This window comes from Argentina silus, assembly GCF_951799395.1.
Source record: "Argentina silus genome assembly, chromosome: 11".
Lineage (NCBI taxonomy): Eukaryota > Metazoa > Chordata > Actinopteri > Argentiniformes > Argentinidae > Argentina > Argentina silus.
In genome coordinates this window covers 3,152,956-3,170,371 of record NC_139665.1, presented here as the reverse complement: position 1 = coordinate 3,170,371, position 17,416 = coordinate 3,152,956, and the positions used below count along the sequence as shown (strand labels likewise).

At 41.7% G+C, this 17,416-nt stretch overlaps 1 protein-coding gene across 3 annotated transcripts in view; it reads left to right on the top strand.

Moving 5' to 3' along the window:
* The window catches only part of LOC310812365 (gamma-aminobutyric acid receptor subunit beta-3-like), a gene marked incomplete at both ends in the record, with an annotated part of 29,154 nt that overhangs the window by 2,913 nt on the left and 8,825 nt on the right, over positions 1 to 17,416 (top strand). For 2 of the 3 annotated variants that reach the window (XM_083680886.1, XM_083680885.1), the window contains 5 exons: positions 8,715 to 8,762; positions 9,748 to 9,839; positions 9,943 to 10,010; positions 15,534 to 15,754; positions 16,646 to 16,728. In XM_083680886.1, the coding sequence (XP_083537012.1) occupies positions 8,715 to 8,762; positions 9,748 to 9,839; positions 9,943 to 10,010; positions 15,534 to 15,754; positions 16,646 to 16,728 (512 nt within the window). Of the gene's footprint in view, positions 1 to 8,714; positions 8,763 to 9,585; positions 9,666 to 9,747; positions 9,840 to 9,942; positions 10,011 to 15,533; positions 15,755 to 16,645; positions 16,729 to 17,416 lie in introns of those variants that run through there. The other variant, XM_083680887.1, reaches the window with a different exon arrangement.

Genomic DNA, 17,416 nt, shown 5'->3' with positions numbered 1-17,416 from the left:
TAGCACAGAGAGTGGAAGGGGAAAGAGAGAGTAGAGACAAAGCCAGAAAAGACAAAGCATAGATTCCTCAGCTTTTGAAGATGGTCTGTATACACAATACAAAACAAACACACAGAAAAGCAGGGAAGAAAGAGATGAGCCACAGGAGTCTGAGAGAGAAAGAGAGGGAGGGGGCAGAGACAGGGAGACCACTTGGAGAAAAAGAGAATGAGAGAGCAGGGATGAGTCATGCTCTTCAAGGCTATGCTGTACCAATCTACTTTATCATTTCTATGCTGTACCAATCTACTTCATCATTTCTATGCTGTACCAATCTACTTTATCACTTCTATGCCTTGTGTACTCCTTTTCCAAGAAAATGAAATAATTATGGATGAAAGAATAGCTGTTTTAATCCCCTGATGACAAAAGGTCTTTCTGGAGTAAAGAAAATAATGTAAAAGAGGTACAGCGTGAGTGTTTCCAGGGACAGAACAGCACCATTTCCCCGGTTGTTAGGAGGATGATTAAGAGTATAAAATGTAAGGAAAGAGAACAAAGAGAAAGGAAGTGAGAGGTCCTCTAAAAGTACAGTGCCGTAACCAAGCAACAAAGTGTAGGTAGTATGTGAACGCTGACTTGGTTTCGGTGGGTCTACTGCAGACACAGCGGACTGCCACAGTACAGTGTGTTGGATGTTGGATCTCATTAGCCAAAAACCAGGGTCAAAATTAAAAGTTGGTTAGGGTCAGAAGTATTAAGGAACATGACGTGGGGGATTTCTTTATTTTTATAGTAGAGCTAAAGGACTTGGCAGCCATGACGTGACTACCTGTGCCAACTTTGCAGCAGTGTTCAACGGAACTATGGAACTGGCCATCCGCCTTTCACTGCACAGCTTTGTCCATGAATGAATGAATGAATGAATGAATGAATTATCGTCATTTTCTTATCATTTTTATCATATTCATTATCTTTTGACGAATGGTTCATCTCTCCGCTCTTAACAGACAACCTTGGGTTTTTGTATTAATAGCACTGAAATATCAAATTAATCTCAGTTGCTGCACCAAAGCTTTGAAGTGTTGCAGACTGAGAGAGGCTTGACCCCCATTGTTTAAAATGTCATAACCTTTACACCTTTAGCACCATTCTGCTTATTGAATTTAATAACATGATAGGGACTCATTTTTTCTTATTTTTGAGCAGCCTTGTTTGGTCAGACTTGTTGTCCGTTTGTATGGGGTTGTCCAATCAGCTCACAAATCAGTCATGGTATTCATGGTGTATGGTGTGAGAACACTGCAGGTGCCAAATAAGTATCAGGGTTCTCCCAACAGGTCCACCAGGGAAAACCTGCGTCCCAGGCCAAAGGTTAAAGAATAGCTGAGGTATTTTAGGCAAAGTCAGGTCAAATGCAATACCTGAGGGGATCTTAACCTAACTGGATGAGATGCTTAGCCTCAGATCCCCATGTGACACCACACACCCACACCCTCCAGCAGTGATACACAGGGGCCCGAATCCTCTTACTCAGGACCTGGTGTCACACCCCCAATACAAGCAGCCGGAAGGCCATAGGGTCCCGGCTGTAATCTCCATCTATGGCTAATTGGCCAATCATAATGCACACCTGGGGTGCTCTGAGAGGCAATTTAGGCCACAGGGCAAGTACCAGGTAGCCCTCTAATTAAAACGTTAAGGTTAAGCAGGCAGATTAAGGATGGAAAACTCTTCTTATCGTCAGAGCACTTTTAATGGACAGGTTTAGCATCCGTTCATTCAGGATCCCATGTCCCATTGATTAATACACTGACTGGAAAATGCGCTGTTCATAGCCTGTGTGTTGAAGAAGCACGCTGCTGTCTGTAATACTGTCACTGTGCAAGATCAACTGTCTCTTGAGAGGCATTCATTTGGAAGCTGAGAGAGGTAGAGGTTTGACTGAGGCGGGAATAACAGTTCCTGAACAATACAGGTATGGTGCATTATGATGTAGTTATGACACGTTACAACACAAAGTCTTGTTATAAGCACAATCTACTCACAGCTTCCAAACTTCAGAGGGCAAGCGTGAGCATCCATTGGGAAATCCTCCAGCTGCATAGGACACTCTGCTGATATGGTTAACCTAAAGTAACAACAACAATATCACCATCACCGTCATCATCATCATCATCATCATCATCATCATCATCATCATCATCATCATTAGTTTAGTAGTTTAGTAGCCTGCGTAGATACGCTGCGTGTTAGCCTGCGCAGATACACTCCACATAGGCAATGAAAAAAGGATGAACTTAGTACAGCAAAGCTGTTTGGGAAACTCATCTAAGAATGGTCAATAAAGTCACCATCATTTATTGATAGAATCAACGAAGCACAGGACATTATATAGATTATACTGCCCTCGTGTGGTCATCATCACTCTACCTCTTGTACATTCTCAGCAGAGGTTCTAATCCATCATGTGTTTCAAGTCTGTGTTTACAGATGAAAACCCAGAACCACATACATTGATGAATATAAATACAATGATATGATAGGGCACTCAAATCAGAAACAAACTGAAATGAGGACACCTCAGGTCCTTGAGGACCGTGTGGGCCTCAGGCTGTGTCCACTTCACTATGTAACGATCCAGTTGTATAACCTTGCTTGTTGTGACAAAAACAGCTTAAGGATTTTGAGACAAGATATACAAACATCAAGCACTAGCTAATGCTCAATGGATATGAGCATCTGAGACCGACTAAGGGCCTCATTTGGCTTCATTGTGAGCGAGAAAGGCTGCCCTCATGTGGCGCTGAGAAGAAGTGCAGCACTGAGCACTCAATGAACTGTCAATCTCCAGCCAGTCCTATGAGGACAGTTGTGCATATTGGTAGGTGCTATCGGTGTAAACGTAGGTGGACCATGTACAGTACGCTGCGGTCCCCCAACAAATATGACACGCATCAGGTGTCATTCTATCAATAATTTGAGGATAATCATAATTGATTTTGCAAATCTTTTTCTAACTGTGTGTAAGTGTCAATTCACCAAAACAAATTGATTGGCATTTTTAACATTTAACAAATTAAATGGCGGCCCCAATGTAATGAACATGTCTGATTGGTCGACAAGTTGACGTGGCAATTTCATGCGTCAGAGCATTACGACTATACGTGCAGTTTGTGCTGTGGGAAAGAGAATAGCACACGTATTTCCTCTTGTCTTAACCTTTTCAGAATCAAAATATAATGGGATGCAACAACCATCATGCCTTTACAGAGAGCTCATAAAGTGTTGTGAAATAGAACACCGAATGAATTATTTGTGGAGACAAATATGCGACTTGCTCTGAAAACTGTGGCTCGCGGCTAATGTTTCTGAATCAGAGTGAGAAAGCAATCACATTTAGTCATTATCTCAGAGCAGAGAAGAAGCTTTTCCTGATGTCAGTGGACTCTGAGAGGCTGTGCATGCAATAAATCTAGGTAGTACTAATCTCTTTTCCTGGTAATGGAAATGCATTAAGAGACAGTAGTAAAACCAGCCGATTAAAAGCAGTGTCCTGATGTTTCATTCCCAGAGTCGTTGGGAATCTATTACCTTTTTAGATTACGTGCCTGCATCCGAATCGTATTGCTTCCTCATAAGAGTTTGATGTCAGTGGACATGCTCGATCACACCGATTAGAGTTGGAAACATTGCTCTGACGGGTACATGTGGATCATCTATCTTGCATCTGGCATTGGGAGCTCAGAGGGTAGCATTGATTTGAGATCAGCTGATTCCTGAGAGGACGCCAGCACGCCCTGAGGTCAACTTCTATTGCTAATGGTCACAAGTCATCAACTTCTCTGTCATGAATGAAAAGGGTTATATCTTTGATCCAACCTGCGGCTGTCACATATTGTTCAGGTTGTTCCATAATATACAAAGTACAGTGAAATATGTCACTGAATGGCACCCAGCTAAAAATATTTAAAAAACCATAAGGTGTGTGTTACATGCATTTTGGTTAAAAGCAATTGTTATTCAACAGACTATTCTTTTACTAGAACATCAGAGAGTTGGACCGAGTCACATGGCAGCCCAAAATTCACTTCAGAAGGTCTTGTAACCTCCTAACCTCCTAACAGGTTTGTATAGGTATCGGAATACATGTATTCAAAATACATATTCAGAATACATTTTGAAGTATTCAATATTCTGGAACGATACATTTTAAAAATGGGTAGTCAGAATGCAGATACTTTCTAATAAATAAGAAAATGAATACTTTTAGAATACTTTTAATCTATGTAAAAATAAAAGGACTAAATCGATCTCACAACATTGCTAATACTCTGCACTGCACAGTAGCTGCTCAGCTGAGTGAAAAAAAAATATGTTGACGTCCACCTGACTGCACCATGGTTTTTTGTGTCCACCTGACTGCACCATGGTTTTTTGTGTCCACCTGACTGCACCATGGTTTTTTGTGTCCACCTGACTACACCATGGTTTTTTGTGTCCACCTGACTGCACCATGGTTTTTCCACAGAGAGAGTGGCTGACACTGACAGGTGGAAGAAGTCGGCTTTCAATTTGCGGTGCTACCAGAACCATTTTAAAGTCAAAATATCCAAATATGTTGCAAATATCTGTTCAGTGTGTCCATGCTTCTTTTAACAATTATTTTCTATGGTTTATTCAATGCTCCTGTGTACAAATGAAAACATTCTTAAAACAGTTCTGAATACTGAATACATTTTGAGCCATGTACTCAGTATTCAGTACCTGAATACATTTTCTAAGTATTTTACACAACCCTGCCTCCTGCACACTTAACAACAACAAAACCAGGCAAGGACAGGGCCTAGTTGGCTGTAGTGTATTCTAGTGTGAGAGCATGACGAGAGGACTTCAGACAGAGCTCAGGTACTGTGGGATCTATGTACCTCATTGTGTAGAGCAGGGTGCCATCATCCTGCAGCCGCAGCAGCTTGTTGGGGGTGGTCATATTGTGGGCGATGGATTTCTTGCCATTGAGGAAGAAGGTATCGGGGGTCCAGATATTACTGGCCAAGAGGTTGTTGAGGGGCAGCATCTGCATGGGGCCATTGAAGCAGAGGCGCTCGTCTTTCCAGCTTTGTCGGAAAAACACATCGATAGTGTATTCCTGAGGTAGAGAAAAACATGCTATCGATACGTGGTAAAACTCAGAGGCACAAGTCCGTGCTACTACATGAGATATTGATTAATTTATTAAACTGAGCAGCATATACTGTAGGCTATCATTACATTGCAACTATCTGCCCCTTAATAATTGTGGTGCTTATAATGTTTTCAGGAAGAAACTGGGGTTGCTGCAGTCTCATGCTTTGAATGGATATAATTGAAAGTGTATATTTGGAATTGGCTGTAAATACTCACCATTTCAGTATCTGAAACTGGCCCAAAGCTTGTGACAAATATATTGGTTTTGATCTCTGTGACATTTTCTGTGGATAAAGTGGGATTTGAAATACAAATATGAGTAGAAAAGGACCAAAGGTAAATTCAAGCATTGCTATACATCTAAATCTCTCTTATCAAGGATAGAAACAGAAACAGATAGAAATAGATTTCTCAGGAAATTAGTGCAGCCCTTTCTTTGACACATCATTTCTCTGGCATAATTTCATGGGGAATGCACAGCATCACTGAATTGTGATACTTACTGACATCATAAAAGAAGATTTATAAATTAAATGAAAATAACAAAAAATGAAAAAGGTTATTAAGACTGCATAAGTCAGGGAACATTTTCTCTCAGAGATGCAGGAGAAGGAGGTGCATTTCTTTCAATGTATGCTCTGTGCCTTCGCTCTTCTCTGAATAGACTTCTACCTCTCAAGGTTACTTTTTGCAGACGGAGATGGTCATGAAGAGTGCTTTGCCTGTGATATGTGGAAGGATCGCAGTGCACTTCATTTTCACTTAGGATTGATCTATTACTGTGATTACTTTGCTCTGGGGAATATTTCATCCAAGGTGCCATATGAGGAGACACTCTCTCTCTCACCATATCAACAGGGTCTAGCGAGTGCTTTTCTGAAAAGGTGATGCTGTGCTGAATCACAAAACATTAATGAGCCTTAGTATGAATTAATTCACAATAAATCCAAACAAAACATACACTTTCACACAGATGCATCCATATGTCTTACTATAGGCCTAATTCATTTAAATCCGTGCCCTGCAGCGTCACACAATGGCTCGACAGCACCTGGCTTGAGTAGGCTGAACTGCAGGAAATCCAACTGTGTCTAAATGGACTGTAGAGAACCACAGCTACTCTGTCCAACTGCATCAAATATGCGCCCATATTAAATACTGTTGTTACCTCCTTGAATGTATCGATATGGGCTTGGATCAGAATACTAAATCAGTGTGCAGTACCTCCTAGTCCTGGCCTGAGTCTGTTGTCATAGCCATCCAGCAGTCCATCCAGGATCCGCGTGAAGACAGTGCTGTTGTCATCTTTCTGTGCCTCAGTGGTTTGGGAGAGACTAGGGGGAGAGACCAGACTGGTAAGCATAATGTCTGGTTGACGAGGACAGTGTCATTAGGTGTTGAACCCTGTAAGAACCATCATGAGACACAACACAAGTGGCATGAAAAACCTAGACATAAAATACATATTTCTAATTAAAGAGGTACAGTAGCCAATTGTATTAAGAACTGACTGTAGTACACGTTTGTTTCAAATGTGTGAAAAAACAAAACAAATGGATTAGCATCATTGTGACAATCATCATCATAACTACAGCTTCTACTATTACTACTACTATGTATGATAGTTGGGCCTACAACTTTCGACTTAACACCTACACAAAGCAACCCACTACCCCCAGTATGTAATGTGGGTGCACATTTTGAACTAACTGTAGTACACGTTGACTTACCTAACTTGACATGAAATACACACCAGTAGGACAGGGAGCAAAACGTGTTTAATTGTTGAAACGCTGAGTGTTTTCTCCTCAATGTCTGAAAAACAATTTAAAAATTTTTATTATCATTATTGTGACAATCATAATCATGATTACTACTGCTTCTATTGTTACTACAACTATAGGCACTAATCAGACCCCTCGATGCAATAACAGTTCGAAAGTCATGCTATGAACATGATATTCTGGGCATTCAGTCTGAGTGAATGGTCATTGAGTACATTCATTAATTCTGTTCAATAACCCCAAACCCCTTGTTGCAGCAGAGAATACATCTGTTTGGTGCAACTGTTCGCATTGTGAGCTTCACTGCGTATAAATTCGCATAGCTTTCACTATAATGATCGCCCTCCCCCACCCCAATACCCAAAAACGGCTCATGGGTGCTTCTAGTGCCATCCTCATGCATTCATTGATAGCGGCGTAATCAAACAGATTACCTGAATGGAGTGCCATCATCTTGGGTTTCATTTCCGTGGAAGAGGGGTTCAAAAACATGCAACAATGAAAGTCGAGGTATGCTGGAATACACCGTTTAGATTTACCACCGCAGGCGGATTCGATCGTGTATTGTTCTCCCCTGATTTGGTAGAATGAGTTCCAACTCACAGGCTATCAAGCGATGTCTCGTCCTATCACACTCTTCGCACCTTCTTGAGAAGTGTCAATATGACCCGCATATCTATTCGTGACAACGTTTTTGTTACCCTTGCTCAAGTAATTCGTCCGCTGATGTCAGAGCGGACGAGTAGCCCTTCTGTACACACTTCTCACCTCCAGAGCCGCTCACAGACTGCAACATTTTTTCGTACCGGTGTCTTACTATAGGTGCGACCGTTACAAAGGTCCCCCAAGGAGTCCTCGCATCACTAAACTTTGCCTTTGTTACCATCCTCGCTTACCCTTTACTTCCATAGCTCGTTGTGAAGGAATGGGCTATAATTCAAAGTAAAAACGGAATCTTCCCTCGCAAGCTGCAATTAGGTCTGGTTGGAAATCATGTCAATGAATAAGGGTGCAGTGGGGTGATACATCACGTTAGGAGAAAGTCCAGACCCAGCATAATGTGTATAGGCTATAGCCTTGCTACTGTACATCAATTGAGGTGCTCATGTTTATCGTTTGGGCAAATAGTTCACCGTTTGGGCAAATAGGCCGATAGCCCCCCCAACATTTTAACAACATCAAACAAAGTCAGTGATAGTTATAATGATAACCGTAAGAGGGTACTATTACTCCATATTTCATAGACAGCTGATGTTGTCTTGTCAAATCACATTTTACTCTCAGTAGGCCTTTGATTGTTATGTCGGATATATACGTAGGCTATTTACAAGTATTGGTGATAAAAAAAGTTGTGGTAATGGAAAACCAATATGTTGTTAATGAAAATAACTATTTATGAGCGGCCAAGTTTGTTTCAGCACCATGTACTGGACAGCTCCCCATATCAACGAACGTCTCGAACAGTAGGCTATATATATATATATATATATATGGTGCTGTTCTATTGTTGAGTTTTGACACGTAATACTCCAACTGCGCATACAAAATAATGCTCCATAAAACCATAGGCTATACGTCTAAGGAAATTGTATTGAAACAATAAATAAATAAAGATGAATTAACTATTGTTCTGTTTGAATATGATGCATGTCACCAGGTATCTGTGGATGTTGGGTAATATGATCAACATGCTAGACTGTGCAGGTACTGTACAATGACAGTACAAAAACTGAGTAGCCTATAACTGTTGCTCATATTTTTCAGGAATGCTGTCGATGGAAACAAGAAGTTGTTTGCAATTTATGACACAAGGTAAGTCACATGAATTCAATATTCTATATAACTGAATATAATCCATGGTCAATGTCCGGTGTGATTCATTCTGATAAACACATAAGTAAGTAAGACTTACTTACTGTGACTCTTTTGTGCTGGAATGATAATCCCAACGGATATCGAGCGGTCAATTTTAATTATTGAGCAACACTAGGGAAGTGTGGTGATCACCCAATGGGAGACGACTTGTTAGTTAATACGCTTGTTCCAATTAGACAATACCAATTAAATATCACTATTGCCAATAATATAGACGTATAGAGATCACTGGATCATCAATTTGAATTTGGGGTGAAAACCCCTGATTGTAACTCAGTGTAAAAGAACGGGGATGTTTTTGTTGGCACGTCAAAATATTTTACGGGGGATTTGGAGTGACATGGTTGGCTCCTATTTCAAACACAGTGCCTTTGCAGCCTCCACCGACTGTGTCTTCGTCAGCAGGCTGCGGTTCATTTAGGAGTTGCTTGATATTCGTAGAGAGAAAAAGAGAGAGAGAGAGAGAGAGAGAGAGAGAGAGAGAGAGAGAGAGAGAGTGTGTGTGTGTGTGTGTGTGTGTGAGAGAGGGAGAGAGAGAGAGAGAGAGAGAGAGAGAGAGAGAGAGAGAGAGAGAGAGAGAGAGAGAGAGAGAGAGAGAGAGCAACCCAAATAAGAGTGATGTCAAACCTTTGTACATATCCGAATTATCTCAAAAGCCAACGACCTCGATTATAGTTGCCAATGGAATACTCTTATCTTTAACAATTAGGATTAGGACCGTTTTTGCACGTTATACGTTCTTCATAAAACAGCGTAAGGGATGTGGGCTTTTCAGAAAGGAAGACTGTTCAGTGTTCTTTCTGCACCAGTTATTGTGGCTGTTGTATGTTGCGCACAAAGGTGAGTGTGGCTTTGGTCAAAGTGCGTCTGGAAAGAGTGCGCGCGGGTTAAACTAGTAAATATAATCTTTTTGTCATTTCAGCGTTAATGAACCAGGGAACATGTCTTTTGTGAAAGAGACAGTGGACAAACTACTGAAGGGATATGATATTCGCCTACGACCAGACTTTGGAGGTACGTCTTTTTTCCAACGGAGTTATTTTTTTAAGTTCCAGATTAAAGCCATTTGCAAAATACAGGTGCAGTCATTGTAACTATATTTGTATTTGCATTTCAGGGGCTCCCGTAGCAGTTGGCATGAGTATAGATGTCGCGAGCATAGACATGGTCTCCGAAGTAAACATGGTGAGTGAACTTCATCAACCATGTAATAAATGAAGCACTAAAAGGCAATGACATGATAAGCGCAAGGCTGCACTTCCTAATCAACGTGCTACGGCCGTTGGTAGCGCAAGCGCTGTCCGGAGTTTTGGGCGCAAGCTGCGCTGTACCTTGCGTTGAGCGCAGCTCATGTCGCTTAACATGTAAATACTCAGAGGCGTAGAAACTATTTTGCAACCTAGTCGTACCTACACTCTCCTCACCACTGCACACACATATAGGCCGACAACTTTTTACTCTCTAGCTAGGCCTTTTGTGCATATTGAAAAAATTGTTATCATTGTAAGCGCACTTGTCTGGAATGGATTCCTCCCACTCCAGTTTACCTGGCTGGTGCTGATATCACGTGGTACACAGCGCCTGACTGGTCAAGCTGTTTTATTTGGATCTGTTGCATCACGAAATACATTTGATGGAACACTTGATTAATGTTGATATGCTTACCATAAGTTGGCCTATACAGTGTGATTCATGTATTGTCACTGCATACAGAATAGATATCGGTGTACAGTGTACAGTATAATGTACATATGCATATATGCTCACACTGTACACACATATGCACATATCTTTCAGTTACCATATAAAAGCCTCTTCACTCAAGTGTGACATGAGGTTGATTTGGTTAAAAGCTGCAAGGTAGGTAGCCTACCAGAGTAATAGTATTGTATGTTTAACTGGTTGGCAGATGGTATTCCCTTGCGTGGAAAGCGTCACACTAGTTGAATTACAAGTAGGCCTACAGGTTGGTCGCACTGGAAAGTGTCAAAGTATGGTCAGTAAAACCATGTCTATGGTTACGGTATGTACTGTACATGTTAAATGATTAATGACCTTGCTAATAAACTCTCAGTGAGGGAAGAGACAGTCTTTATCTTGTGCTAATACCCCTTAAAGTATGCACAACTACTTCAAATCAGCACTAAAGGACTTCTGAGTTTCAATTATTCAGACATACAGTATGTGAACTCTCAGCAGCTTAAAGAAGGATTAATGTTGGAGTCATTTTCACTTGCCCCCTCTCAGGACCAATCTTAGAGACAGTACATGCTCCTCTCTCTCTCTCTCTCTCTCTCTCTCTCTCTCTCTCTCTCTCTCTCTCTCTGTCCCACTCGCACGCACGCACGCACGCACGCACGCACGCACGCACGCACGCACGCACGCACGCACGCACGGACGGCATCCATCTGGCATGTCCATTAATACAGCTGTCTGGGCAGATCTTATCTCTGCCTATACACTGTACAGTGGTTCCTGAAGAGATACACAACATGTGTATAGCAGCTGCTGCTCTCAGAACTAATTAGCTCAGAGCTCCCCTACTTGAGGCCGGCACGTCAGGTGAGGAGTCGCCCCAGGGCAGGGGCATGCGCAGACCAAGTTCACCAAAAGGTGCATCGAAAAATAGATTGCTGATCTCACACTGATGTCACTGACCACTGCACATCAAGACAAATGTTTCCGATCATGCTTGATGAGATGTTGAGGTCTTTTATTGTACTTCCTCTGAATCTTTTCAATATAAAGTGCCAACACAACTAAGAAGAACATGAACGCTGTTCTAGTCATGATATCAGTGTTTCTTTGTGTGCTGAGGAACATGAGACACTTGAGCAACAAATGAGCAAATTGTATCATTTAATTAATGCTGATAGAAAACATTGCGATGTGAATTCATCTGTATAATTTAGAAATCAAATGTCCCCCCCGCCCCCCTCCCCCTTCCTTTGTTGGAGAGGGGTCTTTTTGAGGGTATTTAAGATGGCAATGTCACCTCTATAACATCATGTAGTCCCGCGTGAAGTGCTACCTTTTGTACAGCCTGTAATCTTTTACTCATACGCTGCTGTCTCTCCATAAACCACAGTGACACACAATCACAGTGGGGCTGCAGCGTGTTTCTCCTCACTGTACAGCTGCAGAGTGGAGGACGAGAGGAGAAGCCACAGCCATCAGTTACTATGGAAACTATTATAATTAGCCTACTATCTAGTGTTTTCAAACCAAGTGATGAAATAAGTTAATTTAACCAACGACCAACCGTGAACACGATGAATGAACAGAACGTTTCTTATTTTTACACGAGTCAGTCTTTCTAAAAATGTATTTCATGTGCAGCATACACTGTATCTGTGTTTGCTGAATGGCATTTCAATCATACAAACACAATCCACTGCATTTGGTTATGTATTTTAGATACCGTCTGACCCGTACTATACTGAGAGGGTCATGTTGGAAGGAGGAGATTACTGTACAAACAATACAGTTGGGGACGTGGAAATAATAACATACATACAGATATGAGTACACAGACGTACCAGTACATGGCTTTCCGCAGTGTGTGGGTGTTCAGCTGAAAAACTGTCATGCAGAAGTGTGGAGGACATATTTTCCAATGCTTCTGCCATTGCTGTTTGCTCACCACTGTACCGAAATACCTGCACCTCTGTACCTACATATAAACATATATATGTCTTACCCCATCAGAACTCAAAATATAAGCTTGATTGTTAATATATATTTACAATCAAGCTTATATTTTGGGTTCTGATGGGGTAAGACAGCTGAACTAAGCTCATAGGGCATTAATATGTTATATTCTTCAAGAATCAATGGCTATATACAGTATCATTGTATTTAGAAGCACACAAATGGATGTACCAATCCCAGATTGCCCCTTTAAGATTAACCTCGCACTTTAAAATGTGTGATTGCCTATATTAGCATTGGGCATGCTGTTATTGATACAGCAGTCAGCCTCTCTGCAGTATCATCCCTCTACGAAACCTAGATGTCCTCACTGGCTGGGCCAAATCAGAGCATCTACATTTCTGGGACAACTGTGGACCAGCATCATGTCATCTGTGGAATTCTTGGATGTTGCCCCTTGGGAATTCCTTCCAAAGCCCAGTAAAGCCTTACTGGCCAATTTAATCCAGATTTATTTATATTAAGGCCCGCTATTGCACATCCAGAGAAATCTACTCATGTCTCAGTGGAAACTGTGTGTTTAGTTTGGGTCTCCCCTCTCTCGCATTACTCTCTTTACTGGCATAATCAGCTCCTTCTACAAATCCGCTTTTGCTTCCCATGGCCATGGGGACAATGCTACTTTTGATATGCTGTTGAGGTAATCCATGGAAGTAGGGAGGGACCTTCTTGGGGATTCCCAGCAGTGAAAGAAGGGCACCGGCAAATCCCTTGAGGGAGGTCATGGAATTGCTTTTTAATTGTTGACTGCCACAAATCATATGGATTCATAATGAAGGACATAACATTGATGGCATGCATAATTACATGCGTTTTAATTATCTATTTTTAAAAGAAGGAGGGGGTATGTAGTGAGGAGGAGCTCTGTAACTGGATAAGGAGGTCTGTTTTAGACCATAAAGCACTTTGGTAACACTTTACATTAATGTCCCCTTTGTAAAGGGTTTATAAATGGTTTACAATTAGTTCATACATAATTTATAACCACATTATTATTGTATTATAAACCACTTACAACAGTTATAACTCAGTTATTCAGTTCAGTTATTCACTTGCCAAATAGGGAGCTTGCAATGAGGAGCCAGTTATTAGTGCCTTATAAATGCAACTAACCCTGCTGTGAAATCATGCGACATTATTTGCAATGGTTGCACAGCGGTTGCACAGTTGGGAACGTTATTTCCTGAATTGTGGGGACAATTTGGCTGGTAGCAAACTGATTCAACACATCTTTACATACAGTACAATGTGATGATGTCCCAAAGTACAGTACAGCTGTCACCATATTTTTTGCCCATACATTTATAAGTGCATTTATAAAGCAGAAATAACTGACTCCTGATTGCAAGCGCCCTATTTGGCAACACCAAGTGAATATCTAACAATCTAAACTAATGAGTTATACATTTGTAAATGGTTTATCATTGGATAATAAATTGGTTATAATTGGACCTTAATGTTAAATGATCAATTACTGCTAGTTGTTTATAATACTGTTGTAATGTTTATAATACTCAGAGGTGGAAAGTAACAAATTACAACTACTCTCATTACTGTACTTGAGCAGATTTAGAATTTTACTTTTTTGAGATTTGTACTTATTTGAATATTTTTTAAAGCGTGCAATTTTTCTTGAATATGTTTTGAATGAAGTTTTCTACTTTTAAATCATCCATCACAGAGTAAAACTATATTTATAGCAAAATCATACCAGCATTTGCCGACCTCTGTTAAGGGCAGCTTTTGAAAGCAAAGTATGATAAGGGTCACACACTGGTTCTTCATTCTATAATTCAAGCATCATTGATATGTTTGTTTTAAATCTATATACTGTAGGCGCCATTAAATGACACCCTCGGTAAACTGCCTGCTTGTGTCTCAGGCTTCACCAGCTGAATCACCGCTCAGCAGGAAAATCATTCCGTCTGAAATGCAGTGTGATGCAGAATTGATGAGAATTCCAAGGCAGCAGTGTTGTATTCAGGACTCAGCTACATTTGTGATTTGAATCATTCATGATCCATCTCATGTAAAAACTCATCTAAGACTACAACCCCTGACAGATTGCCACCACCTGGAGGGCTCAGACATTGAAATACATATCCTGCAACATCATTGAATAGTCTATCAGAGGTTTCATACCATGAGGGTTGTGAGGGGGGGGTATCGGCTCAACATAGTTCAGGTAGGGCGATAGGTGGGTCGGCACAGTGAAAGCAAGCCAACAGAGACAAACAGTACAGAGGGATCTGTTCTACAGCAGGCTGTCAGGGCTGAGTGTATGTTATACACTGAAATGGGACCTATCGTACATGGCGCAGGCTGCAGCGACCATGTGGCAGGGTCCACACAGGGACGGCTCAGAGGGAGAGCCAGTCTTGAGAAATAGGACTGTGTGGTAGAGGCAGCTGGGCAGAGTCCTGGTTCACCAATGCCTACATTGGGCTGTTGTGTAATCGCCATTACGGCTGTGGCTGAATCATCCAGCCCACACTGTTCCTGCTGGTTGGAAGCCTTCTAGTGCTGGCATTTCACACAACTAGAGAGAGACAGATGGTAATAAGAAGGAGTGGATGTGCTCCTGAGGGAGGGGGGAGGGGGGGGGGGGGGGGCGGACGGACAATCAAGATGGCATGGGGTAGTATCTCAGTACCAACTGTGAAATCCTTGCAGGAACAAAGTGCTCTTATTCTGCAGTGGATTATAGGTTTGTCTGCGAATGGAACATTTAATTTCTACCATTTGGTTCCCACAGCTCATTACAGAAGTCTTCTCATCACAAAAACTAAATAAATATGAATCCAAATATGAAAGCGCTCAGTTCCCATATTTATGTTAGATAGTCATATCTATGATAGTACTCACCTACAGTATCATTTCACATGTACAGAAAGAATCATAGGCATACACACACACACACACACACACCATATGTTTAAATGAAAACAAACGCCGTGCTTGCAATACTTACCATGAATTTCTCTTTTTGTTCCCCAGGACTACACATTGACCATGTACTTCCAGCAGTACTGGAGGGACAAGCGTCTGGCCTACGTAGGGATCCCCCTCAACCTAACCCTGGATAATCGGGTAGCAGATCAGCTGTGGGTGCCTGACACTTATTTCCTCAACGACAAGAAGTCATTTGTCCACGGTGTCACAGTGAAGAACCGCATGATCCGGCTCCACCCAGACGGGACGGTTCTCTACGGTCTGAGGTGGGTTCTGTTTCAGCTGATCCAGAACTGTTTACATTCAAAGTGGATCGCTGGATCTGGTTTTTATTTGCGGTAAAAAAACATTTTTTGGAGGGGAAGTGTGTCTGTGTGTGTCTGTGTGTGTGTGTGGGTGTGTATGTGTCTGTGTGTGTGTGTGTGTGTGTGGGTGTGTATGTTGGGGGGGATGTTGTTTAGAACTGAATTTCACAGCGGTCGCCAGAGGTGGCAGATTTACAACAGATTTACACTCTGCTCCTTTAAGTATTTAAATGTGTCTCCACGTTACCAGTGGAGTCTAATGGCTCCTGACAAACAGACTTATCTTGATGTATCTTATCTTGATCAAAGATGACTTGATCTAAAGAGGAGCTACTCTTTCTTACAATACGAAATTATTTTTTTATTCATTGATATAAATAAACTGCAATGACAAGTCATACTGTAATGTATGAACAGCAATAAAGGAGTAGGATCTCTGAACATTGGTTGATGCCATTTGAAATGTTTTGATATTACATTACCTGTACATTACCTGTACATTACCTGCATTGACGTCTTGCTTTTAGCCTCTCTAATCTAATCTGATACTAATGGAAACACCAGGACTAAAGATGGATGCCCATATTACGTTTCTCCAAAACAGTCAGCTGCATCACGTGTTTCTAACAAGGGGGAACAGAGTCGTCCTTTCTCACCGTGCAGTTGTCTGTAGTTATTCAGAATACAACAATGCCACGGTTCCCTGAAAAAGTCTTGGGAAAGTAGATATGATGGTGGTTTTATCAGAGAATGTCTGCGGCAGGTCCAGATTAAAGGGCTGGAGAACGTGTGGCTTCTGTTGTAGCCGTTGCTGAAGTGAGTCTTCTTTCCTCCTGTGTGTGTCTGACTCAGGATCACGACGACGGCAGCCTGTATGATGGACCTGCGCAGGTACCCTCTGGACGAGCAGAACTGCACCCTGGAGATAGAGAGCTGTGAGTGGCATCAAAGTCATCAACCTCAGAAAATACAATGAGCAAAAAATAAGCTTCAAATGGAGATGACTGTATGTGTTAACTTAAAGGGATAGTTCTTTTTTTTTTTACACATTATAGTCTGATAGTTCCTTACACTGAAAGTTGTCCATGGGCCAGGAGAAACTGTAACCCATGGTTCGGAGTTGTTTAAATAGCCACTACTAACTTCAGCTAACTTTGCCACAGCAAAACAAAATGTGATGGGGGGGGGGCAATTCGATAATGTTAAAAATTGCAACTCAAGGAATTATGATCACAAGCCCAGGACCAATTATTTCACCCTCGTCCCGAGCTTTTGGATCTACGGGTTTGGCCCGTGAAAGTTTCAACCAAACCTTGGAAGGTCTGCCTCTGAATGTGGCTGCCATGATTCAGAGTGATAGGGCGTCATTCCACTAGAGGTCTTTAAGACCTGAAATGGAGGTTATTCCATGTGCAGCGTGAGAGCTGTAAGATTACCCTTTCAGGACCCTGTCTCCGCGATCCCATCGTTCTTACACGACCTGCTCAATAAGGGCAAAGCTTTATCTATGGTGAAGCCCTGTCTGGCTGCGTGCCACAGAGGCTTCGGTAGAAGGACGGTGGGGGCGCACCCCCTCGCATGTCGTTTCATCAATGACAGCTTCAAACCTCTTCAGACTGACAA